Source organism: Urocampus carinirostris, chromosome 18 (assembly GCF_059441175.1).
Source record: "Urocampus carinirostris isolate Australia breed hairy pipefish chromosome 18, RoL_Ucar_1.0, whole genome shotgun sequence".
In the NCBI taxonomy this organism is placed as follows: Eukaryota; Metazoa; Chordata; class Actinopteri; order Syngnathiformes; family Syngnathidae; genus Urocampus; species Urocampus carinirostris.
In genome coordinates this window covers 29169376-29185713 of record NC_142366.1, presented here as the reverse complement: position 1 = coordinate 29185713, position 16338 = coordinate 29169376, and the positions used below count along the sequence as shown (strand labels likewise).

The window sequence follows — 16338 nt, the reverse complement described above, 5'->3', positions numbered from 1 at the left end:
TTAGCTCTTTTGCATACGTTCCAGGACTTTTCAATGCTTTCATACTTTTAAGTACAATTTTCACTTTTTTTACATTTCACATTTTATTCATACTTTTCAGTGCTTTTTCATACTCTAAATGACTTTTATACTTTCGAGAACTTTTTTAATACTATTCAGTACTTATACTTAACACTAGTTTTTTGTGTACTTCCTACAAACAAATGTTACAGGAGCTTTGTAAAATGGGATCAGGGAAAGGTAGCACTAATAACCATGATGAAGATATTACTTGTGGTGAACAATGGTAAGTGAAAAACCATTTTGTGTCAACAATAAAGGCCTTACAGGTGAGAACCAGAAAAGTTTTGTGTTCATATTCGGCCGGTATGAACGATACATGATTCAATTGTTTGTTTGTTTGTACATGATTCAAATTGAATCGTTTCTTCCGGCGCCGTCACGAATGGCAGCCACTCCAGCAGCTCCCGTGTTATTTTCGATTTTTCGATTGTTCTCAGGTGTTATTTTCGATTTTTCGATTGTTCTCAGCTCAGGGATGCTGGAAATGTGAATTTCCCTTCGGGGATGAATAAAGTATCTATCTATCTATCTATCTATCAATACTTTTCAATACTTTTTTTTATACTTTTCAGTATCTTTTAGATTTTTTTCAGACTTTTTTTCAGACTTTTGAATCATTTTTCATGGATTTTTTTTTCTTTTACTGAGATTTTTTTTTCTGCCATTAGGCCTCTGGGCAAAAATGGATTTGACACCCCTGGCCAAGGAAATCTAAAGTGTTTCATGAAATGTTTTGCAAAAAGAATATTAATTAAGTTTCCACATTTTCATAATTTTCTCTCACATGTCAGCTTATATGTTTTCTCCAAATTGTATACGGTTTTATGATCTTTTCAAATTTGTACCCTGTAACATAATGTTTGTATGAGTGAATTATTATTTTTAAAACTCTTTTATTTTTAGACCTTTAGATTTTGTCTTCCTATTTTGGCTCTGATCCGTACCGTCTCAGTCACTGATAGCAGACGACAACGTATATCGCTAATATTGTCGCGGTATTCTACATAGGCTGCATTTCTGTGCGTATATAGTTGCCTTGTTGTGTTTGTCAGGTTTATTGACATTTATTTAAGGGGGAAATTAGCTGAAATTGACAGGTATGTGTTATTATGCTTCATTACACAGAATCAAACGAAAAACACCATCTTTTGGTTATTTATAACAGAGTATTACAAAATATTAGAGGTTCGGCCCATTTGTTATTTACCACTGACGGCTGTGTCCCACAATGTGAAATGAATTTGACACCTGTGCCTTGTATTTTCTTTCAAAAATGACCCATTCCCTGATCTGATATTGCGAATTATAATCAAGCGTCCTTCCTGTTCTCCCCTGTAGGCCCGGAATGTTCCAGGAACTTCACCTCCAATAGCGGTGTCATCAAATCGCCAGGCTTTCCAGAAAAGTACCCCAACAACCTGGACTGTACTTTTATGATATTTGCTCCAAGGATGTCAGAAATTATCTTGGAGTTTGAGAGCTTCGAGCTGGAGGCAGACACGACGCCTCCGACTGGGGTGTTTTGCCGTTACGACCGTCTGGAAATCTGGGATGGCTTCCCTGGAGGTGAGATTAGTTCTCCGTAGCCCTGAAGAGTTAATGGTGTTTTATAATGTTGTGAGCATGGTCAATTCATCAAAATTTCGGAGAAATACCGTTCTTGCCATCCGTAGATCTTTAAAATACAACTGTTAAGAATATTCGATCGGGAAAGTTCCAATAATTTAATGAAAACTTTGAAAAGCAAGTGTGTAGCATACTTGATTGTGCAATTTCTATGCAGTCTTTAGGCTTTTTAGTAACATCCGATTTGGGTATACGACGCCACTTGGGCGGGGCCAATTGGCCGCCGTGGCAATTGCGACAATATAAGGTTTAGTCCTTCAAAATAGGATTATTCACAACCAATTTCTGTGGAAATTTGTCCACAAAGATAAAATTGTATGACTCAAAGAGAGCAACCATCAATGGTAAAAATATATTCTTATAGCATCGTAGACATGTTAAGTGTGAGGCAGGCATGTGATGGAACAACAGGTATTTATTGTAAATATTTTTAAGTTGATGTTATTTCAGTACTTTTCTGTTCATCGCACTCTCTTATTACTTTATTTAGCAATACAATTTCAATTCACATTTAGCTGCGTTTTCAAGGATTTTTTCCTTGACCGACACTTGCCCACTAGACCACCAGTGGCACAAATCACGAACAAAAGGGCATTAGTTCTTATCTCATCACACTGTTTTAATCACAATGCCAGAAAAAGTAATTTTTGTTGCCGCAAACTGGATTTGAATCCTGCTGTATACAATGTTCTGCAATTTGGGTCTCGGATAGTTATTAAATAATCCCTCATTGCTCAAATACGATGCTTGTGTGGAAACAGTTACACACTGTCATGATTACTGATGTGAAGCTCCTGTGCCCGCTCGTTTGGCGACACCTGCCTCGGACTCTGATTGGCCACCTGTCACTATTTAAACCCTCCTATATCTGTTACCTGTTGTCAGTCCGTCTGCGAACCTCAGGTTACTCTAGGCAAGCTTTACGACCCTGACTCACTCGCGTTTTTTTGCTCTCCTGTCCCGGCTACTGACCTGGTTTTTCCGCACCCGACACCGCCATCGTTCGCCACGGAAGTGCCACTTCCTCGTTCCGAGCGACCTGCACCCCACGACCAGCGATCACCGGATCGTGTGTGCAATCCTTTCCCTTCTTCCCAATAAAACTGATAGAAATGTACGCAAGTGGGTCCTGTCTCCGTTCTGGTCTTGACACACACACCTTGTAGATAGTATGTGCAATCCAATCTTGTCCATTTCATAAAGCACACCGGGTTATAAGGCGTACTTAAAAAGCTACGGCAAGTTTGGGGTTTTCAGGTGCGCCTCATAGTCAGGAAAATACGATAAAAGTTCGCAAATAGACAAAAAACACAAAACAAACACATTTTGTGATGTTCACAGGTTTCAGGATGTAAGAAAAACAACTCGGGGCAAACACAGGAAGCTAGCACCTCAGATTGTCATGGTGTCACATCACACATGTTGTTTTTAGAGGTGACAGACAGCTTTCGGTTACAATATTCAGCTTCTAGTTTTATCCAAATTCTGTCTTCTGATTCCATGAGGTGTGAAGCGACAAAGAAAGCACAGGCTTAATTAAAATAGCATCACGCTCTGCGAGTCGTGCGCATAATCTGGCAGGTGGTCTTTCTTTGTCCTCAGTCGGTACCTATGAGCCAACGTACACAGTCAGCCGGGTATGAAGATTAATCTGAGGGGCGTCCCTCGAAATCTCCGGGGCCTGGCCTTTGCCTTTAGCTTTTATCTATCAGATAGGCAAGCCGGCTGCAACGAGGCTCTGCTGACACTCGCCACTGATCACAGCATCAGTAATCACAGATAAGCTGCAGGTCCCTGCACGGCGACATGGGTGCATTCTTAGCAATGTGCACGGATCATAGCGCGCACGGCGAAGGTCATCGCGTTTGCCTTCGCCTCCCTTTGCCGCTGACATTCCAACCTCTGTCCTATTCTTCTAGCTCTACTAAGTGGAACGGGACCCACATGAGGCTTTATTGCTTTGTCTTTTTACCATCCCTCTTTTGTGTCTGCAAGGTCTCATCTTGTTACTTTTCTTTCATGAAATCCAGCCAGACATTGTTTTTAGTGGGTATGCTAGCAAAAATCGAGGGTTTATGGAAATTTCAAATTTAGAATATTTTCATTTGTTTTACTAATTCACTGTTCTTCCTCATTTAACCCCACATTTTTTCAAAATCGCTGAATTTTCACATTTAATTAATTGTGTCAAGACCAGAACAAAAACAAGACCCACTCACAGTTTTATTGGGAAGAAGGGAAAGGGTTGCACACACGATCCGGTGATCGCTGGTCGCGGGGAGCAGGTCGCTTTGAACGCGGAAGTGGGACTTCTGTGGCGAGCGATGGCGGTGTCGGGAACGGAACAAATGGGTCAGTGGCCGGGATTGAAGAGCAAAAACATGATCGGAATCGCAAACAAGTAGAAAGCCAGGAGAGGAGAGTTGACGAAGTCGAGATCAAAAATGGATCGTCATTTGTGACGGGCGAACAGATGTGGTCGAGATCAAAACAGATCTTAACGGGAGACTAACAGGAGCAAAAAAACAGGACAGATGAAAAAAGGGCTTGCCGTGTAAAAACAGAGATTTGCAGACGGACCGACAAAAGGGGACTGACAGGACAGAGTTTAAATACTGATAGGGAGCCAATCCGTCAACAAGCTGCAGCTGGCGCCACACGGGCGGGGCTAATTGGGTGCCATGCAACCGTGACAAATTGATATTATTAATACAAATCGTATGTTACGTATTTTGTTTCCGTAGTGCAGTGGTGAGCACATTTGCCTTATACGCGAAAGGTTCCCGGTTCGAGAGGGGTGGGCGCCGCCAGGCTGTACCTGTCCCAAGACACACCAAAAGAAATGGTGCTCCCACCACCCTAGTGGTTGAGGGATCCAACTAACTAACCAACCATATAAGCTATTCCTGTGTTGAGCATCTGCAGATGCAGAGTAAGGCACGTAATTCTGTAGCTTCATGGAAGAGGGCGATAGTGAGACCGAGGAATCTGATTTGCCCCAAAACAATATAAATAGTGATAGTGTTAGCAAGCTGGCAGCAATTCAAGCCATCCCGTATTTTTTTTTCTCCCTGCATGTCTTTTTTTATAACGGAGATTAAAATTCTATTGAGATTGGTATTTAAAAGTTGAAATATGTAACATATTACAGTTCTAAGCAGCAAAAGCTGAAGTGTGAGTCATGCAATTCTCTTGGCTTATAGCAGGGGGAAATAGCTAGACCGAGGATTGTGATCTGGCGCACACCCCAGTCCTAAACAATTGAATTAGTGATATAATTTGCAAGCTAACAGCATGTCATGCCATCAAGTAGTTTTTTTCTTGATGCATGGACTTTTTTCATAATAGATGATTACCTATCTATCGAGGATTTTATTCAAAAGGATCAATCCATAGGCTTCGTTTATAAATTAGACAATAAAACTGTTGTTTTCTATGCTACCATTTATATATTGCTTTCTTGCTCTTTCAATCAAATGATGAATTAGATGTAGTTGTAAATCTGACTGTGCCTCACCAGACACAAACCTAACCACATGTCACTTGGTTTGAGGTATTTAAGGTCCAGTCCATAGTCCTGTCCAGCACCATGAACTGAATGCCATTTCATTCCATAGAAAAACAAACTAAAAAGATTTGACATGTAAAGCTGGCAATGGCAGCAACTTCACTTGAAAATATGTACGTACTTCTGTCCTCCTGAATTTTCCATTTTTTTGTTGTTGCCCTTTAGTTGGACCGTACATCGGCCGATACTGTGGACAAAACACACCAGGAAGAATCATCTCCTACACTGGCATCCTGGCACTTACAATCAACACTGACAGTGCCATTGCCAAGGAGGGTTTTTCTGCCAACTTCACAGTCATCGAAAGGACCGTTCCAGAGGGTGAGTTGGCATAAACACACAATCAAGGAACGGCCGCAAAGAAAGACAACATAGTGAAAGAAAAATTGGTAATCTCCCCGAGGCAGTTCAAGAAATGCAATTGCCGAAGGAATATTACAGAAGTATATTAACAAGTGATGATGCACCCAGGTTTAGTTGTTATAGGTTTTCCAGCTATCTGAACAGACGTTTACGGTTACCTCCACTTACACATTAATCTATATCCGAAATTTCCAGTAAACAAAAGGCCTTTTTGGAAAAACACTGCCTTCATATTTGAAAGAAATTTCAGGGAACAAAGGCGAAAACTGTCAAAATACATGCTGTTACTCACAGTTCACCATAGTTAAACGTACTTGTCGGCATTTTTTTCGAGTTTCCTTAGTTTCTTTTTCAAGATTGTGGATTACATTTGGTTGTTTGATTTTTTTTTTGTGGGGGTATTTATTGGTTCGTCCCCCAGACGAGAAGAGATAATCAAAACGACAAAAAAGTACATTTGGAAGATCTTGCTAAGCTTTATAAATTACTGTAATTGAACAATTGTACAATTTTCAATTGTATTTTTTATAATTTTTTTCATGCACTTTTAATTGTTTTTAAATAAAATTGCCCAATGTTTGGTTATTAGGCCATATAAAAGAAAAAATGCATTTTAATTGCAAATTTTCCATTTACAAAACGACTGTTAAAGGATTTAATTTTGGAAATGGATTGTTCTATTTACAAGATCTAGCTATGAAATGTTTTGTTGCCAACCAGTTATCCATGTTTGAACAATGCATAGTTAACCCCGGTTGAACCAATAGTCGAAAAAAAACCAGCATTCCACAACCAGGGACTTGTCCTCGATAACAACATCAATTTGTCATTTTTTTTCTTCAGTTCCGGAATGTTTTTCTACTCCTAAATTAAGACGTAACAGCCCAGTTTGTGACAGATTCCCCACTTTGTGGACACAGACACCCCTCACACAACTACAGAACTTTAACATGCGGCAACGCCGTTACTCGGCTTGACCCGCTGACCCCGTTGTGCAAAAACGCTCCAACTAAACATTTCATTAAGAAAGAAAGGGCAGCTAGGAGTCATAAATCTGTCCACAAGCCAAGACCACCCTTAATACGCACACACATACACACAAATGTGGCTTTGACCAGCAGAGGAGATGTCTGGCATTCAACAAATCGACTAATCATCTAAAAAGTCTTACCCTGAAGGCTACAAACAGAAACACAAAGACATTGTGATGATGTCATTGTATGCTCATTCCCCCCCAGCTAAAACTAAGGTCAGATTGACTCTCATATTGTCAACATCAGACTAGAACATCAGACTTTATTAGCCGATGCGACGGAGAAAAACAGTCACCCTTTTCTATCCAAGCTCCGTATAAGCAACGGTTGACTGGAAATAGCTGGAAAGCATTGATGAGGGCGATAAGGTGATGAAAGGCAAGGCCTTTCTTATACTCTTAAGTGCTCGGATCGCATTTATCACATTCAGCAGCTTGCAGGCTGTGACGCTTGACAGCTCACCTGATCAGGTCGAGGCGACGGTTGCAAACAAGCCTCTCTTTGTTTTATATGCCAGTCAAGAAGCCAAGACTTAATGGACGAATTGTCAGCTTGACAAGACCAGACCAGACAGGGAATTTAAAGAATATAATAGAATATACGTTTATTGTCATTGTTACAAAATGGGTTGAACATATTGTGACAACGAAATTGGACGTGGCACTCCAGTTTCACATTTTACAGTGAGGCTAGAAGAGAACAAAGAAGGTAAAGGAACAAAGAAAATGTTTATATTGTCCTTGTTGCAGGCTTTGATTTTCTCCGGAGGGGGGTGTATGAGGGGGTGAGGGACAGACAGAGATGGTCGGATCCAGCTATGTGGGGGCAGGGGTGAAGCTCTGTACGCATGTTTGATGTTACTGTACACACGGTCCAGTGTTTTTTCCCCCTGGTTGCACAATCCACGTATTGAATGAATTTGGGAAGTGCAGTCCTTAAGCATGGCTGATAAAAGTCGCCGGCGACGATAAAAGCTCCGTCGGGGTGTGCAAGCTGCTGTTTATTGATAGCAGCGAGCAGGAGATTTAGCGCTATGCTAACGTTAGCATCCGGTGAAACGCAAACAGGAATCACAATGACCAGTTAGCTCTCTCGTTAGATAGAAGGGTCTACCCGATACTGCTAAAAACTCTTTATCGGGTGAGCAGTGTGTGTCAATGATTCTGCTGTTATTGCAGCGCATAGTCCCCCACCTATGTTTTTACTGGAGTCTCTGCCTCGGTCGGGCCGTGTAGCGTGCATCCTGCTAGTTGGACTACGGCGTAAGGGAAAGCCAAGACTCCGTGATGACAAAAATACTGCAATTCCGGACAAAGCTGTTGGTGGCGATCCGCAGCTCAAATTCACTAATTTTGTTAACGATGGATCTGGCATTGGTCAGGAACATTGCTCAGAAGCGCTGGTCTTTGTGGTAGCCTTCCTTAAGGAACACAAACAATGAATGAAGTGGCGCCAACATACATTATCAAATATCTGTCTCGACTTAAATGTAAAACTCTTCAAAAATAAACATGCCAAAGCTAGGAACTGTAGTAGTATGAAGCTGTGGTAACACATAGAAAGATCTGTTTTGGCTGATGGTCACAATAGTGTCGTCTGTAGAGGTGTCAGTTTGTCTAAGAGTCGCAACCTGACCCGGCAGAATCTGTGACCGAAGACCCTGGCGCAGATTGGAAACAGCTGACCCCTCTCAACACCAAAACGACATCTCTTGACCAGGGTTGTTGATCGTATTTGATTTACAACCCCAAAATAGAGATAATAAATTCACCTAAGCTCTTCCAGGAGACTGAGTCCAAGACATCCCACTGATAAGGGAAGCAATCCAGTCCAAATACTTAAACTTGAGATACAATGAATATTTTATGCAGACATTTCAATGCAGAAAACTGCTATGCGGAATCCAGCAGAAAATGAAAACAGAACGAAATTACTGAAGCATTCCCGAGGTTGAGTTATTTTCCGGACATCAGCGCTGAGTGCCAGTCCTGTGCCATCCTCCTCCTGAGGGACAAGCTTTAAAACTGGAAGCCATAGAAAAAACATATTGCAAGATCTGTTGTGTGGCCACTCGAGTATCTCTCGGTTTCTCATCTTCTCATCACAATGTCAACCGTTGTTTCGCAGACTTTGACTGCAGTGACCCCTTGGGAATGGAATCGGGCGAGATAACATCGGACCAAATCGTGGCCTCGTCTCAGTACAACCCCAGCTGGTCTCCAGAGCGATCCCGACTCAACTACTATGAAAATGCGTGGACCCCTGCACAAGATTCAAACAAAGAGTGGATACAGGTAACCGGATACGTTAACAAAAGACACAGACTACACATATTCATCTGTTTTGTTAAGAAACAAAATACTATATCAAATAACATTGTAATATTTTTAGAACTTATAATTTGATGCTAGGTGAAAGGTAATATTGCTTGACCATTTTTTAGCCTAAATTAATACTATGACAGAATGGAAAAAACATATAAAAAGGAGTCATCATAAGGGACTTTTCCTCATGTTGAGGATTTTGAGTTTTTCCTTGCCCTCATGTAGGTTTTAGATCAGGGGACAGTGTCATAATAGTCTGTAGTCTGCAATAATCTGTGGTCTGTGCAGCCCTATGAGACTCCTTGTGATTAAGGACTATACAAATAAACATGACTTGACTTGACTAAATATAATCTTAATATCTCGTTACCATCGTTTTCACCATCAGATGATCCGTATAAAGAACAGCAACTGCATAATGTTTCACAAACGAATATGCTTAAAACACATATACCGTATTTTCCGCACTATATGGCGCACCATGTTATAAGGCGCACCTTCAATGAATGATATATTTTAAAACTTATGCCATACATAAGACGCACCCCATTATAAGGCGCTATAAGTGCATGCTGGTTTAAGATCAGGTAATTGTGCAATTTTGTAATTGTAATCCTGTGCAGTCCTTCGAGACATTTTTGGGATTAAGGGCTATTTACGGTAAATAAATGTGACGACTTGACTACAGTAGAGAATGTAGTTACTTTATGCAACCTCTAGATGTTGCCACGCTCAAGGGAATGTCAACAAAATATTCAAAAAGGTCAAACTTTATTAACAAACAAGCTTTCCACAACTCCATTCACTCCCAAAATAAATAAACAGCCGTTTTATTATTTTCTCTGAGGTAAAGCATTTTCGTGACACATCTTTGACATCTTTGAACATCGACATATCATTTTATTTTTTGTCCATTTAGTCAACACGCAAAGAAAAAAACGTCTGATACTGTTATTTTAAATGAAACGTTAGTGCAATCGCAATAAAGTGACACTCGTAATGTGCAAAAACAACGAGTGCAAAGCAATAACATAATAACTGTAAAATGTAAAACGTAAACACACAAAAGAAAAACAAAGATCACTCTATAAGCTCCTCATCGACGAATCCCTCGAATTCTTCTTCTGCTGTGTTCGAATTGACCATATCTCAGTGAATGGGCCATCCAACACGTCCGGTGTTTTTGTGCCAGCGCTGTTGCCTTCATACGTATAGTTATCGTACTGACACTTCTGCTTGCCGCTCTTTGTTGAACAACCCACTGTTCAAGTGTCTCCTCTAACTCTGGCCATCTTGCTTTATTGCCACGGAAACTTTGTTGAGTTTTCCTTACTTGGCGGAGCTTATCTTCATCCTTTCTCCACTTCCATACCATCGATTCATTTAAGTTTAACTCTCTCGCTGCCGCTCTATTGCCGTGTTGTGCTGCGTGACTGATCGCTTTGAGTTTAAACTCGGCGTTGTACGCGTGTCTCTTAACAGGAGCCATTTTCTTATACAAATGCACGTATGAAAGAGAATCTCGCTCTCTCTCTCTCTCTCGCTCTCTCTCTCTCTCAAACGTGACATTCTGAATAATTCTGCGTTTGTTTAAGGTAAATTGTGCTTTACATCTTCACCAGTCATAACCCTGGATTCAGACAAATACTGTATTTGTTGAATATGAATTAAGCAGTTTAATGGGGTAGCCATTTTGCCACTTAGTAAACAAATACAACACGAGCCCCGGCAACTACCAATCGTTTAATATTTCCCAGTATGCACAGCGCGAAAAATGGAGTCTGCGGCTGTTTCTCGTAGTTGCGAGACCTTGCGAATTTAATATTGAGCCATATATAAGGCGCACTGTGTTATAAGGCGCATGTTCAGCTTTTGAAAAAAAACAAGACTTTTAGGTGCGCCTTATAGTGCGGAAAATACGGTACATTATTAGCATAAGGATTGTAGTAACTGCAAAATGAGTTGACAAAATAATAGAATTAAATCTCTACATCATAAGGAACTCAAAGTGGCTAGCATGGTTAAAAGCTTATTATCACATTGTAACCTTGGGGGCCTCGTAACTGTGTAATTACGGTACCACAACAAAAACACTGTGACTCCATAAGAAAAAAAGGAGCGGTCACTCATTTTTTAAACCGAGCGCTTCTTTTCTGTTACTGATTAGCACGAAGGACTACCAGTTTGTCATGCATTTCTAAAGTAAAACATGATCTTCTTATTACTATTTTGTTACTGTTTTACTGTTATATTAGTCACAGTTCACTGTTCAGGGATCCTTTAGCCACCTGGGTTGTAGGGGCACCAATACCTGTGGGGTGCCATGAGCAATTTCAGCCTGGTTAGATTATCAGGTTGTAATTGTTAAAAGAAAGGTTGAAATATAGTAGAAATCACATTTCCTATAAAATCGCCATTACACTTCACTGGTGAGTTAATTTCAGAACACACAGCTTGGATTTGGATTTATCTTTATATGCAACACAATCCGTTTGAAAGAAAAAATAACAGCAGTCTGAAAAAGGATGTTGAGATTTCTTAAAACACTGCAGCCCAGTCATCTTGGCAACCTTTCCTATCCCAACAATACTGTCACGACCAGAACGGAATCAGGAACCAATTGTGTAATGTTTACCACAAGTTTTATTGAAAGAAAAAGGAAGGGCTGCGCCCACGATCTGGCGCTCGCTGGACGCGGGAAGCAAGTCGCTCTCGCAATCGGATTGTGATCGGAATACGTGGTGGTGTCAGGGACGGAAAAACAGGTCGATTGCCAGGACAGGAGAGCAAAAACATGGCCGGGTCAGAAACGGGTTCTAAGACGGTACAGGAGAGCAGATGTGGTCGGGATCAAAAAACAGGTCGTAGCCGGAGACAGACGGAGAGATCAGGAACGGACAGGTGGAAAAACGGGTGCAAAAACGGGACAGGCGGGAGTCAGGGTTAAAAAGGCTTGCCTTGTATCAACAGAGGTTCGCAAGACGGACTGACAACAGGAGAGTGACAGGACGCCAAATGAGCGGGCGCAGGTGATTCCAATCGGTAAACATGACAAACACAGGCAAACAACATGCCTCTGTTGTACTTCGTCCTCAACATCATTTTCTAACATCGAAGCGATATATACTCTATAGCATATGAATAACCTCTGTATTATTTGTGATTGCAACATCCTTTGCTGTCTGGTAATCCTGAAAGGGTGATGCCACATGTGCGGTCCCTTCTCAAGGTTTCTTCATTTTCCTCATGTTGAGGTTTTTGAGTTTTTCCTTGCCCTCATGTTGGTTCCAGATGAGGGTATGATGTAATAATAGTCTGAAAAATAGTCTGTGTAATAACCTGTGCAGCCCTTTGAGACTCTTTGTGATTGAGGGCTATACAAATAAAAATGACTTGACTTGACTAAAGAAAAAGAATATCTCCCAGCCCTCCATGGACATAAATCGAGCGCTCCCAGTCACAGCTCAAGCACCTTGAGCGACAGAGCCAGAGAACTACCTCGATGCAAATGGGGCGTGTTTGATTTATTATCACAAGTCCCTTCAGGCCTTGTAAAATCCCACTCTGTTTTTCTTTTCCTTCCATTCTTTTTCCAGCTTTCTACTGCTTCACTGCTGAAATGTTTGGCCCCAGCATATTCCTGAGGGGATGAATAATAGATCCTGTCGTAAGCCAAATATTTACTTGCCGAGAGTCATAAGCAAGCCTTTCCTTTATTATAGCAGTGAAAATATTGTCTTGGGATCCCACGGTGCTCCTTCAAACTAATTCAATCAGTGAAAGAATGTCTATGTGTGTCGTTCAGTGCGTGTTCTCCCATGCGCGCCTCCTTTTTTGGGGTGATTTCGGATTTGAGGGTGACTGAGCAGGTCTGGAAGGGGCCCACGTTTCCCTGTGGATTGCAGAACCAGCAAACAAACTTTCCCTCACAGCCACAACTTGTGAAATCTTTCCCACACTTTGGTTCTCTGAAAAAGACATGTCACGACTTTATGTCCGTCAGACTGTTTATTGGTGATGGTTGTTGAAAGGCCAGCTAGCAAATCAGTCTAATAGAGATGGCAGGAAGCTATTGTAGACAGTCAAGAAAATGACCAGAATTTTCACATGCAACTATATTCAGGATCTAATGATAGACAGTTTTAGCGGTTGAGAAAGAATATCTCCAAACATTCTATCCAAGATCAAGAAACAAAAACAAAGGATGTCAGCACTGCTTGGACTTACATTTCAAGGAAATCAAATTTATTGTCAAGAACCGGAACAGGATCAGGACCCAAATGCGTGACGTTTCTCGCACAAGCCTTTTATTTTACGGGAAATGGGGAGTCATGCACGTTAGGCAGCAGTCTGGCGTGGAATGATAGGAAGCCAGAGGCCGAGGGGATTAATACCAATTGCCCGGGCAGATATCGGACGGATGGGGTCGATACCGGACAGGACGGGACGGACAGGATTGATAATTAAACAGGATATCAAAAATAAACATGACAAACTAGACGGGAACGAAAACTGGAGAAAATGATAAACAAGACGAAAATAGATGGAAACAAAACTGGAAACCGAAATTAAACAGGACAAAATAAAAGAGAATAATACCGGACAGGAAATACCAACAGGAACAGGACCAAGTCGAAACCCACTTCTTGTGGGGTAGAAGTTCGTTGACGGACTGACAAAGGAAAAATGAGAGCATTGAGCTTAAATAGACCGAAAGCCAATCTGTCAATGAGCCGTAGCTGGTACCACACGGGCGGGTCCAATTGGGTGCCATGGCAACTGTGACAAAACTGTTGTTTTCTCTGCTACCAAAGTCAAAGCAAAATTCCCCGAATCCCAGCTTCACACCAGTCCTTTGTCCAGACTGAATCCTGCAGGTGGTTTGATAAGACTCAAGATCTCCCTACCAACAGTAAATCAGAACACCACTTAAAACAATGTAGAGACTTTATAACGACTACATAAATTGAGGTGAACTAATTTATATGGTGCAGTAAATACCACTGATTAACTCGATTAAAATAATGATGTCATGATCAAATTAATGAAAATGACTTACTGTCATGATTACCGATGTGAATCACCTGTGCCCGCTACTTTGGCGCCAACTCCCTCGGACTCTGATTGGTTCCCTGTTCCGATTTATACCCATTCCTATCCGTTCCCTTTTGTCAGTGCGTCTGCGAACCTCAGTTTACACTAGGCAAGACTTTTTCGACCCTGACTCCCACATGTTTTTTGCTCCCGTCTGTCCCCCGGCTTCGACCCGTTTTTGTCCCCGACCACGTCTACTCTCCTCCCCTGGCTTACGACTCATTTCCGACCCCAACCACGTTTTTGCTCTCCTGTCCAAGCTACGTTTTTTTCCGTTCCCGACACCGCCATCGCTCGCCAAGGAAGTCCCACTTCCGCGTTAAGAGCGACCTGCTTCCTCCACCCAGCAATCACCGTATTGTGGGTCCAACCCTTTCTTTTTTTCCCAATAAAACGTGTGAGAAACACAACGCAAGTGGGTCCTGTCTCCATTCTGGTCCTGACAGTCACAGAATTATGACTATATTTGCAGTGTTTTTACCTGTCTTGACACTGCTAAGATATTCAGATCTAATTTTCAATTTCTTCCATAAATTCCTGGCTTCGCTGTCTATGCCATTTTCATACCCGTCAACCTCCACATCATCATAATCATTCGTAATATAATGCATCAAAGCAAGTCAGCCGTTTGAGAGTTTGCTCTCTTTAACGAGTTGAGCCGAAATAGCCGGTTCTCTAAAAAGAGACGGACTTCCTTTCACTACACAACTACCACGGAATGATGCATGATGGGAAATCCCCAGGCGGCAGACGTATGCGCACAGTAGAATCAAACGCTCGCTTCGTTTGCAACGAAAAAAACGATACCGAGATAGAGGCTACCGCGGCCAACTCGTTTGACTTGATTGATTTGCCGTTTCGTGATAGTCAGTGGTACCCATAATTGACACATTTGCGTTTTTACGTACAGACTTTTTTGTACGTCGTACACGTCTTTAAATGCATAATAAACCTTAGACAAACAAAGTGACTACGGTTGAAAGCATCTTGTCTCACATCAACCCCCCAACACACACACACACGATTTGTTGTCACTCCCGACTCCCCTTGTTACCCGGCAGTATCGATCCTATCGAAAATGCGATTTGGCGGTAAGACGTCGATTTCAAAATGGATCCGCTCTAATGCGCTCGCTCGGTTGCCCGATGCTAATCAGATCAAAAGCCTTCTAACGTCAAAGCCGACCAAAGGGTCTGTGGTTTCCATGTAATTTATGCTGCGTAGCACTCGTGACGAGCACTCCGAGCAAGAGCCCAATTATCACAAGTGGTATTAAAAGAGCGGAATTTGTCGTTCCGCTTTCATTAAGTCGGTCCGCGGTGGCGCAAAACACACTCGGGGGCCCGAGCGGCACGCGCAAATCATCTCCATGCGCGCCGAGATGCATAGGGTCCATTCATTATTTATTTCAATGTCATTGTCTGGCTGCGGTTTGTGGAAAGTTGGTTTTAGAATTCATGACTGGTGACCTTTTGGTTTGGAGACATTTTTCTGTGTTCTGCCTTTGCAATAACATTTATTGTTTCCGCATTAGGGTTAAATTTATTATTTCTATGTCTCATCTGGCTTTTGGTATCAAGAACTAGAACAGGATCAGGACCCAAACGCGTAACGTTCTCACACAAGTACATTATGATTGGATATAAGTGGTCTGCATTTATAGAGCGCTTTTCAAGTCAATGAAGACCTCCCAAAGCGCTTTACAATGGGCTTCACACTTTTCCCTTTTACACACTAACTAACCGATAGCAGCGTCAGCCATGCAAGGCAACTAACTGCTTATCGAAGGTGTCAGGGATTCAGTGTCTTGCACAAGGACACTTCGACATATAACACGGAGGAGCCGTAATTGAACCTGCGACCTTATGATCGCAAGATGAGAGCTCTACCTCATGAGCAAAAACCAACCGAAGCATTTTATTTTACGGGAAATGAGTCATGCACGTTAGGCAGCGGTTTGACGTGGAAAGACAGGAAGCCAGAGACCAACGAGAACAATTCCAATTGCCCGGGGTGATATCGGACAGATGGGGTCGATACCGGACAGGACGGGACAGACAGGATAGATAATGAATCAGGATATCAAAAATAGGACAAACTAGAAAACTGGAGAAAATTATAAACAGGAAAAAATTAGACGGAAACTAAACTGAAAACCGATATTAAACAGGACAAAATAAACTGTAACAATACTGTACAGGAAATACTAACATGGGCAGGGCCAATTGGGCGCCATGGCAACCGTGACATTTGGTACACATATGCA

At 41.8% G+C, this 16338-nt stretch overlaps 1 protein-coding gene across 2 annotated transcripts in view; it reads left to right on the top strand.

Moving 5' to 3' along the window:
- Positions 1–16338, top strand: part of nrp1a (neuropilin 1a) — a 115428-nt gene that overhangs the window by 52713 nt on the left and 46377 nt on the right. For both annotated transcript variants that reach the window (XM_088321914.1, XM_088321915.1), the window contains 3 exons: positions 1402–1629; positions 5423–5578; positions 8782–8948. In XM_088321914.1, the coding sequence (XP_088178040.1) occupies positions 1402–1629; positions 5423–5578; positions 8782–8948 (551 nt within the window). The remainder of the gene's footprint in view (positions 1–1401; positions 1630–5422; positions 5579–8781; positions 8949–16338) is intronic.